The 17,821-nt window shown below is 37.8% G+C and overlaps 1 protein-coding gene across 30 annotated transcripts in view; it reads right to left on the bottom strand.

Moving 5' to 3' along the window:
• The window catches only part of ATXN2 (ataxin 2), a 127,665-nt gene that overhangs the window by 30,855 nt on the left and 78,989 nt on the right, over window positions 1-17,821 (bottom strand). For 28 of the 30 annotated variants that reach the window (XR_010933337.1, XR_010933336.1, XR_010933340.1 and 25 more), the window contains 7 exons: window positions 16,615-16,812; window positions 16,108-16,215; window positions 15,761-15,831; window positions 6,745-7,046; window positions 5,660-5,723; window positions 4,884-5,036; window positions 4,429-4,495 (listed from right to left, as the gene is read on the bottom strand). Coding sequence is in view for 11 of the 30 variants with exons in the window: in XM_067700825.1 (XP_067556926.1) it covers window positions 4,429-4,495; window positions 4,884-5,036; window positions 5,660-5,723; window positions 6,745-7,046; window positions 15,761-15,831; window positions 16,108-16,215; window positions 16,615-16,812 (963 nt within the window). In the remaining 19 variants the exon portion in view is untranslated. The remainder of the gene's footprint in view (window positions 1-4,428; window positions 4,496-4,883; window positions 5,037-5,659; window positions 5,724-6,744; window positions 7,047-15,760; window positions 15,832-16,107; window positions 16,216-16,614; window positions 16,813-17,821) is intronic. The other 2 variants (XM_067700826.1, XM_067700832.1) reach the window with 1 other exon arrangement.

Here is a 17,821-nt window from a genome sequence, read left to right as displayed (position 1 = left end):
ATAGCCGATACACTCAAAATGTCCACATCAAGTGATGAAAATCATTTGCACCAGCTTGGTTATGTGAATCGCTTTGATGCTTGGGTTCCATACAGGTTAGGTGAAAAAAACCCTCCTGGACTGTATTTCTGCATGCTATTCTCTACTTGAACATAATGAAAACGTTCTGCTTTTAAAACAAATTGTGACGGGCGATGAAAAGGAGATACTGTACAATAATGTGGAATGGAAGAGATCGCTGGGCAAACAAAATGAACCACCACCAACTACAACAAAGGCCAGTCTTCATCCAAAGAAGGTGATGTTGTGTAAATGATGGGATTGGAAGAGAGTCCTCTATTATGAGCTCCTTCTGGAAAACTAAACGATTAATTCCAACAAGTACTACTCTCAATTAGACCAACTGAAAGCAGCACTCGACGAAAAGCATCTGGAATTAGTCAACAGAAAAAGTGTAATCTTCCATCAGGATAACGCAAGACCACATGTTTCTTTGATGACCAGGCAAAAACTGTTTCAGCTCGGCTGGGAAGTTCTGATTTATCTGTTGTATTCATCAGACATTGCACCTTCGGACGTCCATTTATTTCGGTTTTTACAAAGTTCTCTTAATGGAAAAAAATTTTAATTCCCTCAAAGACTGTAAAAGGCACCTGGTACAGTTCTTTGCTCAAAAAGGTAGTAAGTTTTGGGAAGTTGGAATTATGAAGTTGCCTGAAAAATGGCAGAAGGCAGTGGAACAAAATGGTGAATATGTTGTTCCAATAAAGTTCTTGGTGAAAATGAAAAAATGTGTTTTTTTAAAAAATAAATTTATTTTATTTTATTTATTTTTGGCTGCATTGGGTCCTAGTTGCTGCGTGCTGGCTTTCTCTAGTTGCAGTGAGCGGGGGCTACTCTTCGTTGTGGTGCACGGCCTTCTCATTGTGGTGGCTTCTCTTGTTGCAAACACAGGCTCTAGAGTGCAGGCTCAGCAGTTGTGGCGCACGGGCCCAGCCGCTCCGTGGCACGTGGGATCTTCCCGGACCGGGGCACGAACCCGCGTCCCCTGCATCAGCAGGCGGACTCCCAACCACTGCACCACCAGGGAAGCCCTGAATAATCTTTTTATGTAATTTCCACTTTGAAAATATATATTTCACACATAAAAAATAAGATTAATTTAAAAAACTATCCTTACAAATGATAACAAACTCAATCAGATTAACCTACCTATGTGTCAAACTGTTGACATAACTCAGTGACTATAGAAAATGGTATTTTGGAAGTAACAAGGGTAGCAACTCCTGACTCTGAAAATTGGCACTTAAAGAATTCTTAGTGAAATAGATACTAAAGAAATCTTATATTTTATTCTGTAGTCCAGGAGTTAGACAACAAATAGTTTGGAAACATCTAATACACATTATAGGAAAATGTAAATAAGCCAGCCTCTAAGATGGCCCCCAATGATCCCGCCACCTGGTATTCACACCCTTATGCAGTCCCCTCCCACAAGCACCAGATTCGCTCTGCTTGATCTATATAGCAAATGACAGAAGTTAAGATACGTCACTTCCAAGGTTAGATTGTTAAACAAACTGTAGCTTCCATTTAGGTCAGTTTCTCTCTGAATACTCACTGTGGGAGAAGCCAGCTGTCATGTTATAACCAGAACTATCCTGCCAACAGCTCTGAGTCTGGAAGCAGATCCACCAGCCCCAGTTCAGATAACCACTGCTCTAGCCAACATCTTGTCTGCAACTTCTTAAGAGACTCTAAGGCAGAACCACCTAGCTAAGTAGCTCCTGGATTCCTGACCCTCAGAAACTAAGTGAAATAATATATGTTTGTTGTTTTAGGCAGCTAAGCTTTGTGGTAATTTGTTCAAAGACAGATATTATTAACTCAATAGCAATGAATATATCCAATGACCAGAAAATGGTTTCTAAATACTATTTCCCAGCAAAGAGAATGAGGGTTGCTTGGAGGATTACTGATCCAGGTCTAGAGTCAGAAGAAGATTAGCCTGAGACATCAAATTTGTAGCAGAAAGGAAGCTATCAGAGACAAATGAGTAGTACCCAAAGGACACGGGAGCCAACCTGAAGGGATTACCATCGATCAAAGATGGGACAATGGGAGCAGCAAAAAGAAAATAATTGACTGAAATACAATGAATATATAAAATTATATGAAAATCCATGTATTCATAACTTTCCCATACAAACTATTTCAGGATACCTAAACAGCCCTTGTTAAAAAGAACAGTCCCTTACAGAATGATTCTAACTAATAAATGGAGAAGAAATACTAGAAACTGAGAAATCGCTGTTTTCAAACTCCTAATTACAGTGATTTCCAAAGTATGGCCCTGTACCAGCAGGATCACTAGGGAATTGGGTTTTTTATAAATTGCACTAGAAAAGTAAATTCTCAGGCTATGCCCCAAACCTACTGTATTAGAAATTCTGGGGATGGGGCCAAGCAATTGGTGTTTTTAACAAACTCTCTAAGTGATTCTAATGTACACTAAAATTTGAGAACCACGCCCAATGAAAAGGTGATGTTACGTATCAATCATTAATGAATTAGATGAAAGACTAATAGAAAACTTTACGATTGGGGAGGGGAGGATCAGGCTATCACCACCTGAGCCCTTAATAAATCTTACCATAACGCAAAGTAGGACCAGATATTGTACAGCTCTCGAATGATCCAATATAGAGTACTCACAAATATCTATCAAGTATTCTTATCTCTTCCCGTAAAAAAGTTAAACCTGAATGTAAACAATGACATCACAAGAAGTAAAGAGACAAATCTAGAATACAGGACATGCTACATAGTAATTGGTTTCTGCCACAAAGCAACAGCAGTGGTAAAAACAGCAGGGGAACTACAAAGACATGTAACAAATATAATAATGTGAAGATCTTATTTTGATCCGTATTCAAAACAAACGGACTGTAAAAATATATTCTTGGCCCAGTCAGGATAATCTGATTATGATGGTTATTAGATGATAAAAAGAATTACTGTTTATTTTTATAAAGTGTGATAACAGACTCTGGCTATCTAACAAAAATGTCCATACTTTTATATATGATACACACGTATGTATGTAGAAATGAAAAAGTATGTAGAAATGAAATGGCAGGTCCTCAGAATAAGATTAACCCTATAACTAGATAACTTTAAATGATCTAAGGTAGAGTTCTTCCAATAGGTTCCAGTGTTCTAAGGAAAGATAAAGGATATCATACTTTTTTTTTGGCTGCACCACACAGCTTGTGGGATCTTAGTTCCCTGACCAGGGACTGAACCTGCGCCCCCTGCATTGGAAGCGCAGAGTCTTAACCACTGGACTGCCAGGGAAGTCCCAGAAGCAACTTAAATTTAAATGTCCATCAACAGATGAATGGATAAGGAAGATGTGGTATATAGATAATGGAATATTACTCAGCCATAAAAAAGAATGAAATAATGCCATTTGCAGCAACATGGATGAACCCAGAGATTATCATACTAATGGTGAAGGAAGTCAGGCAGAGAAAGACAAATATCATACGATATCACGTATATGAGCCTAAAATATGACACAAACGCACTTATTTACAAAACAAATGGACTCACAGACACAGAAAATAAACTATGGTCACCAAAGGGGAATGCGGTGGGGACACATGAGGCGCCTGGGACTGATACAAACTACCATATATGAGACAGACAACACAGGGAACTCCAGTCAATACCTTGCAATAAACTATAATGGAAAAGAAAAAAAGAAGTGAAATTTGCGTGATGGGAGTAATTAGTGGGCACTGAGAAATGACTTTACTATATAAACCATTCTACTTTCTATTCTCAATAAAATTATAGCAAATAATTGCTCTCAATTACCTAAATGGCAAAAGAGGGGAACCCTTTAGCATTTTTCAACATTAAGAAATTTCCTTTTAAGATAAATATGTGTTTTTTTTCTATGAAGGCTCTTCTACACAGAGAATACTAGATTATACAACACTCTCATTTTAAAGATGAGGAAACATTCCTCTAATAGCATTTTGATGGTTTCTGAAGTGAGCCATCTCTGCTCAAAAAGAAATTCTAAATTTTTGGGAAAAAAATCATATATAAAATAAGAATGTCAGCAGCTAGTTAATTAACGTAGCGAACGCTTTTTCCAAATTTAACATTGAAAACTTCAAAATTAAATCACTTTTTGTGAAGAGGATCCTGAAATTCACGACTGATGGGTATTTTCTCCTCCTGTTTTTGTTCATAAAAATGCATCTAAATACCTGATGTAACGTTGAGCAACAGAAGTCAATGAACAGCTTCATTGAAAGTCAAAACTGAACCACAAATATTTATTCATTATAAACTGAGTTATTTAATTCATGCAGCATGCAAACTACAAGCAAATACAGGCAGGATTATTCTCACCTTTACCTGCTCTATATGTCTTGGCTTGATTGACGGGCATGGGCGTCATAGGTATAGGATATAAAGGCTTAAGGGAATAAAAAAAACAAAAACAAAAACTGAAGATTAGGCTCTCAAGATAGTAAGAATGTATTTTATCACTCTCTCTTAGTTGCATATTGCTAGAGAGCTAGCTCTGAGGTTTCCTGATTCTTTATGAATCATTAAAAAATAAAATCACACCCACAGCTAAAAGGACAAACCCCGAACTACAGTAAATCTGAATCATATTTCTTACCAGAAACATTCTCAGATTTAGGTCCTTAAACTAACAGCACACCACACTGCAAGCTTCCACTTTTTAAATACCTCTGTTATACCATCACTGCCTCAAATCACTGCATACCTACAGAGTGTTTGGTGTCAAATACAAATAACTTAGAGAGGGTAAATGAACACCAAATTCTATGACTTACTTGCACTCCTGGGCTCACTGGGACTGGATACATCATATTTGGTGCAAAACAAACAGGTTGAGTATAAACTGGAGTTGGCTGCTGATGACCCACCATAGATGGGCTAGGTTGTGCTTGAGGACGAGGCGAAGTTGGGGTGGTAGAAGGCTTTGGCTACAAAAACAAAAATCAACTACCTTCAGGTGAAAAGCTAACCATTACTGCAATTTGAGGACTGATTCCCCCCATCTTTCTCAGTTCTACTCACTGTTGATAAGCAGTACCTCTTAATGAAAACACCTCACAGAAAATAAACTTCCACGTTTCAAATAAAAGAAAAAAAATACTTGGTTATGTTACCAATAACCAAGTATTATTGGTTGATTAATGTTACCAATTAATCAACAATGCTATTAAAAACAGCAGTGGTGATTTTTAAGGAACTGGAGACTGTTTTTAAAAATTAAAAAATAAACACATCATCTTACAAAGTCAGTAGAATAATAACTGTATATCTGTGAACCTGAGAGCCTCGTTGGCCAACCATCTTCAAATTCTGAGTCAGAAAGATTAAAAAATTTGCCCCAGACCACATCTAATTGATGACAAAACTAGCATTTATTCCTATGGCTCAAAAATATTCATTAATGACTACAGAACAAAAAAGAACTTAAACTAAAAGTTGTTTTAGCATACTATAACTGAATTTAGATGGCAGGAATGGGAAAGGGAATATTACTACAAATAATTTTTTTTTTTAAGAGGCTAGATTACTTCAAAGAGAGAGAAAAACTTACCTGAGAAAAGGAACGAGGGTTGAACTCCTTCGCATTGGGATTCAACGTTGATTTCCTCACTTGCCTACACCGGAAAAAAAATAAAGCCCAGTGAAATCTGCATGGAACTTATGCTACTGTAAAGTCTTTTATACCTGACAGTTTTTTTTAAATGGCTAAACATTTAAACAATTCTCACTAGAAGATCACTAACTCTCTTAATTAAAACACACATATACATAATTACTAGCCAAAAAAGGACAAATTTTTAAAAAAGTGCAATACGAATGGTTCTCTCAAAAGCAATCAACAAAACTTAAACTGAAAAGACAGTAGCCCCTTATAAAATATCCATAAAAGCAATCCTTAATATACCAATTCTCTAGCATGCAGTATTTTTTATGTGATAAATTGTTTCCTATATGAAATATCTTGGGAAAAACCATGATTCTAATAAAAAATTTTTGCCTCAAATTAAGAATAAGTGCTCCTTGACTTACCAATATTTGCATTCCAAAAGTTCATCTGTAACTGGGTTGTATGGAACCCAGAACAAATAAATCAATGGTGGTGTGGTTAGGTTCCGAGACTAGCCCACAAAAGCCCATTTAATTGATAATATATTGGATGTGCAGAATTAATTCTATTTTAACAAATCTAACTATTAACTAAAACTTTTTTTTTTTTGACGGAAAACACGTTGAATTCCAAGTAGGGGCACCAGAGACTTCTCTCTCTTCTTGGCAGTGTAAGTTCTTAGTCGAGTAGCACAGCCAGGAGGTGGGTACTGACTAGCATACAGGGGATATCAGTCCCAAAGCCAGTGATTTTTCAACTCCCATTAAGCCATAATTAAGCCATTCTTAATTTATGCATAGGGTTTTTTTGCCACAGGGTGGAAAAACGATGGAGGAGGGAAGAAGAGTATAGGGTGCAATGACCTAAATGACTTAAGACGTCATTTGTTTAGACCAGTTTTTTCTTAAGTTGAGAGCTACTTATAAAGCAGTCTAAAAGTCTAGATAGATTCTTGAGTTGGAAGGCTCTGGACACCTTAAGGAAAAGTTAAGTAAGTAACAGGCGTGCTAAATTCCAGGTTTACTCACTCAGCTGCATCTTTCTTCTCCTCTTTATCATCTTTCTCTTGTTTACATCCTGGACTGGAAGTCTGAACCCCTTGGGATGTGACCTCAGGTCCCCTCTTGTGCTCCGTGTTACTGAGGATTGAAGGTGAAATGCTGGGACTGCTCGGCTTGCTGCTGCCACTGGTGCAGTTGCTGCTATTTTCAATGAAAGAATCCTTAGCATTTGGTTCAATTTTGTCTTTGATCAAATCTCTTGATTTTTCTCCCTCTCTATTTTTGTTTAGCAGCTGATCCATAGATTCAGAAGTAGAACTTGGCTGTAACTAAATAAAGGAAATAATTATACTTAAATATTTTCAATAACTCTAGGAATCAATTTTTTTCCACGAGCACAAACTGAATAAGGCTTTTTTCGAACTTTACGAGTAATGTTTTCATTGTAAGGCAACAATAACAAAATGTCTATACAACACAACTACAGCCATCCAAGCACTAAAATGTCCCAGCCTGAAAAGTTAAATATTTACTGAGTGCATACCATGTGTCAGAAACTGTGTGTGCTAGGAATGGAAATATGAAATAGTTCCTATCCTCCCAAAGCTTTCCATCTGGATGAGATCAAACACTTGACAAACTGGGGTAAATGCTATAGGATCCCACGGCAAAAAGCAACTCACGGAAAGAGAAGGCTTCTCAATGGAAATGTCATCTAGTCTAAAGTGTGAAAGATCTTGGGGGTTTGTGGGGGAGTTTGGAAAAGGGACTAATAGTCTAAGTACAAGAAACAGCATGTTTAAAGACCCATAGGAAAGGGAGAAGATGGCCCCGCTGTGGAACAGAAAAGTACTGGTGGGCACAAGATGAGTCAAGAAATGACAAATTCACCCAGGAGGAGCGAGATGATAAAGGAACTTGAAAGCTAGGTTAAGAACTCTAACTTTTAGTTCTCAGGATAATGAGAAGTCACTGAAGAATTTTAAGCAGGTACAGACTGAGAAGATTTATAGTTCACAAAGATAAGCACAGCAGCTTTGTGGAAAATGAACTGCAGGAAGCCAAGTAAGAGTGTAGAGAGACCATTATGGCGGCTGGACTAAGACCTGGGCTTGACCTTGAGAAGTGGTGAGTTGGAAAGCCTGAAGTAGGTGGATTCAAAGGGAGACCTGGCTAGACATGTAGGTCAGTTAGACCTTGTAACCCATAAAGGAAACCACAAAACAGAAGCACCAACAAGAAGACCAGAAGACAAAAACGTTAGTAAAATAAGTGATGGGGTTTTTAAGTTTGCACACCAGAAGCAGTCAATGCTACTACTGTCTGATGATGATTTAAGATGCCCTACTCCACAGAAGAAAGAAAACAGGAATAGCTGAAGGAAATGACAAGAAAAAGAGAAGAAAAGGGCAGCAAGTAGAAGGAGCCATGGTGGAAATGAGAATAAATCCAAGCAGCAGCCCTAGGCAGTGAGAATAAGCTAAAGAGCAATTGTGCAGCAGAAGGGGCTGCAAGACGAGAGACAAACTACCTCCTCAGCCTCAGGAAAGGCGGACCACTGTCAATTCTCACTACCGGAGCCCTTGGTATCCTGGCAAGCAGCACCACACATCTCAGGGGCTTCTCAAGCTTCACTGCATCACCAATATAGTTATAAAGTAGTTGACGGCAGAAGGTGAAAGCAACATTTGGACACAGTGGGAGTTTAAGTCACAATATAGGTACTTAATGTTTAGTAGAGGCTATATGCGTAACGGACCAATTGTGTATTGCATAAAACTTTAAATATTTGTCACAAGGGTCTTTGAGCGAGGCAAAAATAAGGCTTTTGATGTTTTTATTCATATAATGGCAAACATACCTATAGTACTCACTATGGGTTGGACACTGTTCTAAACTATTTACAAACTCATTCATTCAGTCATTGTAACAGCCCTATTTGATGTACATACTATTAGCGCAATCTTATAAATGAGGAAAATAAGGCACAATTATTCATGCTTTTGAACATTCTTCCGTATTTCCTATCTGCAATATACTAAACAAAAGAAAACTGAGATTATTCTCCTTTTTTTTTTTTTTGCGTTACGCGGGCCTCTCACTGTTGTGGCCTCTCCCGTTGCGGAGCACAGGCTCCGGACGTGCAGGCTCAGCGGCCATGGCTCACGGGCCCAGCCGCTCCGTGGCATGTGGGATCTTCCCGGACTGGGGCACGAACCTGTGTCCCCTGCATCGGCAGGCGGACTCTCAACCACTGCGCCACTAGGGAAGCCCCTCCTTTTTATTTTTTCAAAATTGAACCACTGTTTTCTTTTATTGAGAAATAATTCACATGTAACATCGTATTAGTTGCAGATGTACAACATTGTGATTCAATATACGTATGTACTGCAAAATGATCAAAATGTCTAGTTAATAGCCATTACCACACAGTTAAAAATTTTTTTCTTATGGTGGGAACTATGTAGACCTACTCTCTCAGCAACTTTCAAATATACCATACAGTATTATTGACTATAGTCACTATGCTGTACATTACTTCCCCATGACTTATTTATAACTGGAAGTTTGTGCCTTTTGACCACCTTCACTCATTTTGCTGCACCCACTGCCTCTGGCAACCACCAATCAGTACTGATGAGTCTGGGTTTTGTTTTGTTTTCTTTCTTTTTTTTAAGATTCCACAAATAAGTGAGAGCATACAATATTTGAACTTCTCTGACTTATTTCACTTAGCATAATGCCCTCAAGGGCCATCCATGTTGTGAAAAATGGCAATTACTCGTCTTTTTTATGACTGAAGAGTAATTCCATTGTGTGTGTGCATATACATGCAGATATCTTGCGAGTTAGTGTTTTCGCTTCCTTTGGATAAATACCCAGAAGTGGAACTGCTGGATCATATGATAGTTCTATTTTTAATTTTTTGAGGAACCTTCATACTGTTTTCCATAGTGGCTGCACCAATTTACCCACCAATAGTGCACAGAGGTTCCCTTTTCTCCACATCCTGGCCAGGACTTGTTATTTCTTGTTTTGTATTTTTGAGAATAGCCATTCTAACAGGTATGAGATACCTCATTGTGGTTTTGTTTTTCTAAAATATTTGTTTATTTATTTGGCTGCATCGGGTCTTAGTTGTGACACGTGGGCTCTTTGTTATAGTGGGCAGGCTTCTCTCTATTTGTGGTGCACAGGCTTCGTTGCCCCGCAGCATATGGGATCTCAGTTCCCTGACCAGGGATTAAACCTACATCCCCTGCATTGGAAGGCAGACTCTTAACCACTGGACCACCAGCGAAGTCCCCTCATTGTGGTTTTGATGTACGTTTCCTTAATAATTTCCTTAATAATTACATTTCCTTAATAATGTCCTTAATAATTAGTGAGGACCTTTTCATGGACCCGTCGGCCATCTTTACATCTTCTTTGGAAAAAATGTCTATTTAGATCCTGTGCTCATTTTAAAATCGATTGTATTTTTGCTATTTAACTTGTATGAGTTCTGTATACATTTTGGATATTAACTCATAAGATATACGACTTACAAATACTTTCCCCATTTGGTAGTTCCCTTTAACTTTGTTGATGGCTTCCTTTGCTATGCAGAAGACTTTTAATCTGATGTAGTCCCAGCTGTTTAGTTTTGCTTTTGTTGCCTTTGTTTCTATTGTCAAATAAGAAAATCACTGCTAAGGCCAACGTCAAGGAGCTCTTGCCTATGTTTTCTTCTAGGAATTTTATCGTTTCAGATCCTACTGTCACATCTTTAATCCATTTTGAGTTGATTTTTGTGTATGGTATAAGGCAGTGGTGCAGGACTTCCCTGGTGGCACAGTGGTTAAAAATCTGTCTGCCAGTGCAGGGGACATGGGTTCAAGCCCTGGCCCTGGAAGATCCCACATGCCACGGAGCAACTAAACCCATGCACCACAACTACTGAGCCTGTGCTCTAGAGCCCGTGGGCCACAACTATTGAAGCCCGCATGCCTAGAGCCCGTGCTCCGCAACACTCCGCAACAAGAGAAGCCACTGCAATAAGAAGCCCACGCACCACAACAAGAGTAGCCCCCGCTTGCCCCAACCAGAAAAAGGCTGCTTGCAGCAACGAAGATCAAACGCAGCCAAAAAATAAATAATTAAAAAAAAAAAAAAAAAAGAGACAGTGGTGCAGTTTCATTCTTTTGAATGTGGCTGTTCAGTTTTCCCAACACCACTTATTGAAGAGACTGTCCTTTCCCCATAGTATGTTCTTGGCTCTTCTGTCATAAATTAATTGACTGTATATGCATGAGTTTATTTCTGGGCTCTTTGTTGTTTCATTGATCTGTTTCTGTTTTTATGCCAATACCATACTGTTTAGATTACTACCTCTTTGTAATACAGTTTGAAATCAGAGTGTGTGATACATCCAGTTTTGTTCTTTCTCAAGACTGCTTTGGCTATTCAGGTCTTTTATGGTTCCATATAAAATTTTAGGATCGTTTGCGTTATTTCTGTAAAAAAATCCATTGGAATTTTGATAGGATTGCACTGAATCCATAGATTGCTTTGGGTAGAATGGACATTTTTATGGGAAAACTAAAATTCTTATGTGACTCAGAGAAAAAGAAACCTGTGATTGCCAGTACAACTTTGGTTCATCTATGTTTTGGTAATAAAAATTAATATTTATTGAGTATATACTATGTGTCAAGAACTATATTAAACACTTTACAGGCAGTATCTCATTAATTTTCAGAAGAACACGATGAAGTAGTTCTACAATTATCCCATTTTGGCTTGGGAGATGTAGACAACATTCCTCAATGTTGTACAGAGGGCAAGATTTAAACCTAGATCATTGGGACTTCCCTGGTGGCGCAGTGGTTAAGAATCTGCCCGCAATGCGGGGGACACGGGTTCAAGCCCTGGTCTGGAAAGATCCCACATGCCGCGGAGCAACTATGCCCCTGCACCACAACGACTGAGCCCGTGCACCACAACTACCGAAGCCCGCATGCCTAGAGCCTGTGCTCCGCATCAAGAGAAGCCACCACGATGAGAAGCCACCACAATGAGAAGCCTGTGCACTGCAATGAAGGGTAGCCCCCACTCACCACAACTAGAGAAACCCTGCACGCAGCAACGAAGATCCAATGCAGCCCAAAAAAATATAAATAAATAAATTTATTTTTAAAAAAATAATAAAATTACTCAAAATATAAATTGGCACAACCACTAAGAACAACAGTATGGAGGTTCCTTAAAAAACTAAAACTAGAGCTACCAAATGATCCAGCAATCCCACTCCTGGGCATATATCTGGAAAAGACAAAAACTCTAATTTGAAAAGATACGTGCGCCCCAACGTTCACAGCAGCACTATTTACAACCGCCACAACATGCAAGCAATCTAAGTGTCCATCGACAGATGAATGGATAAAGAAGATGTGGTGTGATGTGTAGGTATACGTATACACACACACACACACACACACACACATACACACAAACTCAGCCATAAAAAAGAATGAAATAATGCCATTTGCAGCAACATGGATGGACCTAGAGATTATCATACAAAGTGAAGTAAGTCAGAGACAAATATATGACATCACTTACATGTGGAATCTAAAAAAATGATACAAATGAACAAAACAGAAACAGACTCACAAACACAGAAAACTTATAGTTACCAAAGGGGAAGGAGCGGGGGCATATACTAGGAGTTTGGGATTAACAGATACACACTATATATAAAATAGAAAAACAACATGGACCTACTGTATAGCACATGGAACTATATTCAGTATCCTGTAATAACCTATAATGGAAAAGAATCTGAAAAAGAATATATACACACACACACACACGTGTTAACTGAATCACTTTGCTATACACCTGAAACTAACACAACACTGTAAATCAACTACACTGAAATTAAAAAAAAAATTACTCAAAATAGATCACAGCCTTAATTGAAACTCTGAGAAGAAAATAAGAGTGAATCTTTGAATCTTTATGAGTATGGATTAGGCAATGGTTTCTTAGATATGACACCAAAAGCACAAGGGACAGAAGAAAAAATCGATACACTAGACTTCATCAAAATTAAAAAATTTTGTGCTTTAGTTGTCAACATCAAGAAAGTGGACAACCCACAGAATGGGAGGAAAAAATTGCAAGCCACACATTTGATGCAAGACTTGTACATAGAATATATACAGAACTCTTACAACTCAATAAAAAGACAACTCAATTTTTAAAATGGGCAAAGATCTGAATAAACATTTCTCCGAAGAAGACATACAAATGGGCAATCAATTATCATGTCTGTATTTTCCTTAATTCATAACTAGAAGTATTTTTTGGCATTTTGCCTGTCCCATTACGTTATAATTAGTTGATTATTTAGTATGTCTAACAGAAGGAAATACAAGGAAAATGACATTCACATAGATATCTAATTATCATTATTTGATAGATGTTGACATTTATGTCCATATTGTGACTATAAATACTGATGTATATTGTGGTAATGTCAGTTCTGTTATATGTAAACATCTTATGTATAAGGCTGAAACTTCTTGTGAAAAATAGCAGGCAATGATCTTCATGAGTGATGGTTTGGGGATACTTTCATCAACATATATCTCCTAATAAAATCAGTACTTATGAATTACTTCACTAAAATGTGCAGAAAGATAAAAACAAACAAAAAACAAATGGGCAATCAACATATAAAAAGATGCTCAACATCATCGGCCATCAGAGACATGCAAGTCAAAACCACAACATACCACAAGGAAGACTATAATCAAAAAAACAAACAATAACAAGTGCTGGTAAGGATGTGGAGAAGCGGAAACCCTCCCATACTGCTGATGGGAATGTAAAATAGCATAGCTGCTTTGGCAAAGAGTCCAGAAGTTTTCCTCAAAAGGTTAAGGATAGAGTTACCAGATGAACCAGAAATTCCACTCTTAGGTATACACCCAAGAGAAATGAAAACATATGTCCACACAAAACTGTATACTAATATTCATAGCAGCATTATTCATAACAGTCAAAAAGTGGGAACAACCCAGAGGTATCAACTGATGATAAATGGATAAATAAAACATGGTCTATCCATACAGTGGAATATTATTCATCCATAAAAAGGAATGAAGTACTGACACAGGCTACAACATGGATGAATCCTGAAAACATGATGGTAAGTGAAAAAAAGCCACTCACAAAGGGCCATTTATTGTATGGTTCCATTCATATGAAATGTCCAGAACAGGCGATCCATGGAGACAAAAAGCAGATTAATGGTTGTTTAGGATGGGGGTTGGGGGGAGGAGTGTTTGAAAGCTAATAAGCAGTGACTGCTAAGGGCTTATGTGATGACTGTATAACCCTGTGAATATACTAAAAACTGCTAAATTGTACACTTTAAACGGCTAAATTGTATGATATGCAAATTATACCTCAATAAAACTGTTACAAATAACATACTAATATGCTTCAAAGTAAAAAAATTTCTTTTCTTCATAACATAATAAATTCATGCAAGTGTACTATAAGAAGGGAATGAACGACTGTAAAAAATAATGCTGAAATAAAAGTACGGGCAAGAACATGACACTTATATCAAACTGAAGATTATGCAAAATAATACCATCTGTTGCTTAGGGATCTTTTCATCTGCAGTATAAAGAACTGCAAGGAAAGATACCCTTCGCTCTGGCAGGAGGATGCAGCTGAGGCGGGTAAGTACACAGAGACTTTAACTGTGCTGGAGTGCTTGATGTATTAACCTGGTAGTGGGCATCTGGGCATTCAGTCACTGGGCATTCTTTGTATCGTGTCCATGCACTAACTATAGCTTAAAAAATTAAAAATTAAATTTACAACTGCTAATAGCATTAAAGCTGAATAGATAAATGTGCTAAAGTATGAAATAATATTTAATATTTTAAACGGTGCCAAAAAGTCAGGAATGAAGCTACTGGCAAAAACTTATTAATTTTTAGGAAGCTAGAACAACAGGCTAGGAAAAGGCTGCTTTTTGCTTTTGATCCATTCATCTTTTAAGTCTTCTTTCAAAGGCTGATAATCAGATTTTCCTCCATTAAGAAGCTAAGTTTCAGGATGATTTCTTGATTTGGTCTCAAAATATACCTTGATATGCACAATATGTTAACAGTAAATATTGTGCAAAAGGAGAGATCAGAGTACATCCAGCAAGTCTTAAGGGAGAGAAATGATACTATAGAAGGATGTCTACCACAATACATTTGTGCAAATCTGCAACTCTTTTGTAAAACCAGGGTCCAGTACATCTTCCACATGCCACATCAGATAATCAATGCCTTGGCCTTGCTCCACTGTCACTGAATAAAGTAGTCAAATGAATATCAAATAACTTACGTTATGGTGACTTCCAATGTCAGAATTACATTCTCTTTCATTTAATATCTCTATTGTTCTTACCAAATCTCATGATTTTAGTTACTTCACTTAAAGCATATGTAAAGACAACTTTAAGAATACGCAAAGACAACTTTAAGAATGTTTAGGCACTTCCCTGGTGGCACAGTGGTTGGGAATCTGACTGCCAATGCAGGGGACGTGGGTTCGCGGGAAGATCTCACATGGCGCAGAGCAACTAAGCCCGTGCGCCACGACACTGAGCCTGCGCTCTAGAGCCCGCGAGCCACAACTACTGAGCTGGTGTGCCACAACTACTGAAGACCGCGCACCTAGAGCCTGTGCTCTGCAACAAGAGAAGCCACCGCAATGAGAGAAGCCCGCGCACCTCAACGAAGAGGAGTCCCTGTTCCCAGCAATTAGAGAAAGCCCACGTGCAGCAACGAAGACCCAACGCAGCCAAAAAATAAATAAATTAAAAAGGAAAAAAAAAAAAAAAAGATGTTTAGCTTTCTATACACATGGTTTGATTTTTCTGGGTGTATACATAATGCATTTTTGTAAATGGATGATGTAAGAATTTTTAGTAATGCTTAAAAAAAATTTTTTTTAATTCTAATTCATCAGTCAACACAATACTTACCCTAAAGTCATTCTTAAATTTCTTTAAATCATCAATCTGTTTTCTATGTTCAGAAACAATTGGTGATATACCTGTAAAATTAAGAAGTGTTAGATCCAGATTTATTTCTAATCTTTAACTTAAAATTCTTTTAGGATGGGACGTTAGAAATGAAAATAAACTCTATTATCAAAATAATAAAAATTTCAATATGTTAATTATAGATTTTGACATGTTAAATTATGCATTTAAGTATGCACAATCCTAAGAAAAAGTATTGACCAAAAATACTCTGTATTGGGCATGAGAGTAAGACCTATTCCTTCCTATTTCTACAGTTATACCCAAAGACTTTTTAAAGCTCTAACCTTTACTTTCAGCTTTTGAGAAGCTAGGTGATGTCTCATTGGGCTTCATATTTTCTTTATTCCCTGCAGAAGAGGTCTGCCTCTGATCCTGAAGCCTGGAATCTTTAGCTAGAAAATAATATTTTACAAAAACTCAAAGTTAGATAGGAGCTATAGAAGTAAAAGGGGAACATATTCAACAATTTTGATCCCATGTTTTTGGAAAAGAACATTTAAACAGAGGCTTTCTAACTTTGCAGACATATGAAACACTAATAATTTTATTTATATTGACATTTACTACCCAGGAATGTAAACTATCTTAACAACACACATTCAAGAATAACATATGAAATTAGTAGCATTACTTAAACAACTAACTTTATTTGTATAAAATTTTAAATGTACCCTCAAATATTGATACATACCTATGAATAAAACAACATAGCCATTTTTCATAAACTTTTAAACCTCTAACACTCAACTTCACAAATGACACTGTAGATCTGGAAGCCCTTTCTTACATACCCTCAAGAGACGGGGTTACAGCTCTGTTGGATGCAGGACTGGCAGGCGTAGGAGATGCAGCTGGTACAGGCATAGCAACAGCTTCAGCCGGAATAATACCAGCTTGGGGAGAAGCAAGAACTGGCCCACTAGGAGTATTTCCAATACTATTCTGTCTGGGAGACCTGGGTCTGTGAGTTTTAGGAGATAATCTTGGAACTACAAGAAAGAGAAAAGTTACCCATTATATTCTCAGTTCAATGCCACTTCTTCAAAAAGGCTTTTCTGAAGATCTAGGTAAAATAGTTCTATCTGACCTCCTCCCCAATTACTTTTTATCCCATCACCCTGTTTTCTTTTCCAAAGTCTCAGGAATAGCAGTGATGATGGACAATACAAATATCTGAAGAATGAAAGCAATTACTAATACCTATGCCCCACAGTAGTTTTCCCTCCTAACTAATTGTATTAATTCTAAAACGAAGTATTTTAAATGAATTTAGAAACTGGATTTCTAAGGCAGGAAAAATGCTACTTTTTAGGATAAAGATAACATTCTCTACTAAAAAGTGAGACTGTTTCTTTAAAATAGGTGGTGGCAGTGGTTGAGAGTCCGCCTGCTGATGCAGGGGACATGGGTTCGTGCCCCGGTCCGGGAAGATCCTACATGCTGCGGAGCAGCTGGGCCCCTGAGCCATGGCCACTGAGCCACAGGCTCAGAGCCTGTGCTCCACAACGGGGAAGGCCACAACAGTGAGAGGCCCACCAGGGAAGCCCCAGGGAAGCCCCAAAAGCAGTCTTAATTGTAAGATCCTGTCAAAGTATATTTTTCACACTTTTATAGCTGCCATCAGCATATTCTTCAGACTAATCAGAGATAAAACTCGGGCCCCCGTGTTTGTTATTCCTTAAAAGGGAAATATGGTCAGGAATTAGTGCCATATATTGATGCTAGGAAACACAAGGACCTGCGCCCAGAATACTGCCTGGCATAAAGCAGGATGTCAATAAAAATGTATGGAATGAATGAATGGGGGGGGGGAACACACAGCACTGTAAGTCCAAAATAAATGTTTGTGGAATGAATCAATTAACAAAGTTGCTAAGAAGACACGAAATATGATCCCTCCAAATGTTATGTACTATAATTGCCTTCCCTTTGAGTGATACTTTATAAAACTATGAAGTATATTCTTATTTATGAACCCCACATGAATTTCATCACAAG

Source organism: Pseudorca crassidens, chromosome 12 (genome assembly GCF_039906515.1).
Source record: "Pseudorca crassidens isolate mPseCra1 chromosome 12, mPseCra1.hap1, whole genome shotgun sequence".
Lineage (NCBI taxonomy): Eukaryota > Metazoa > Chordata > Mammalia > Artiodactyla > Delphinidae > Pseudorca > Pseudorca crassidens.
The sequence above is the reverse complement of the archived record's forward strand: the minus strand, read 5'-3'. Positions and strand labels throughout refer to the sequence as shown.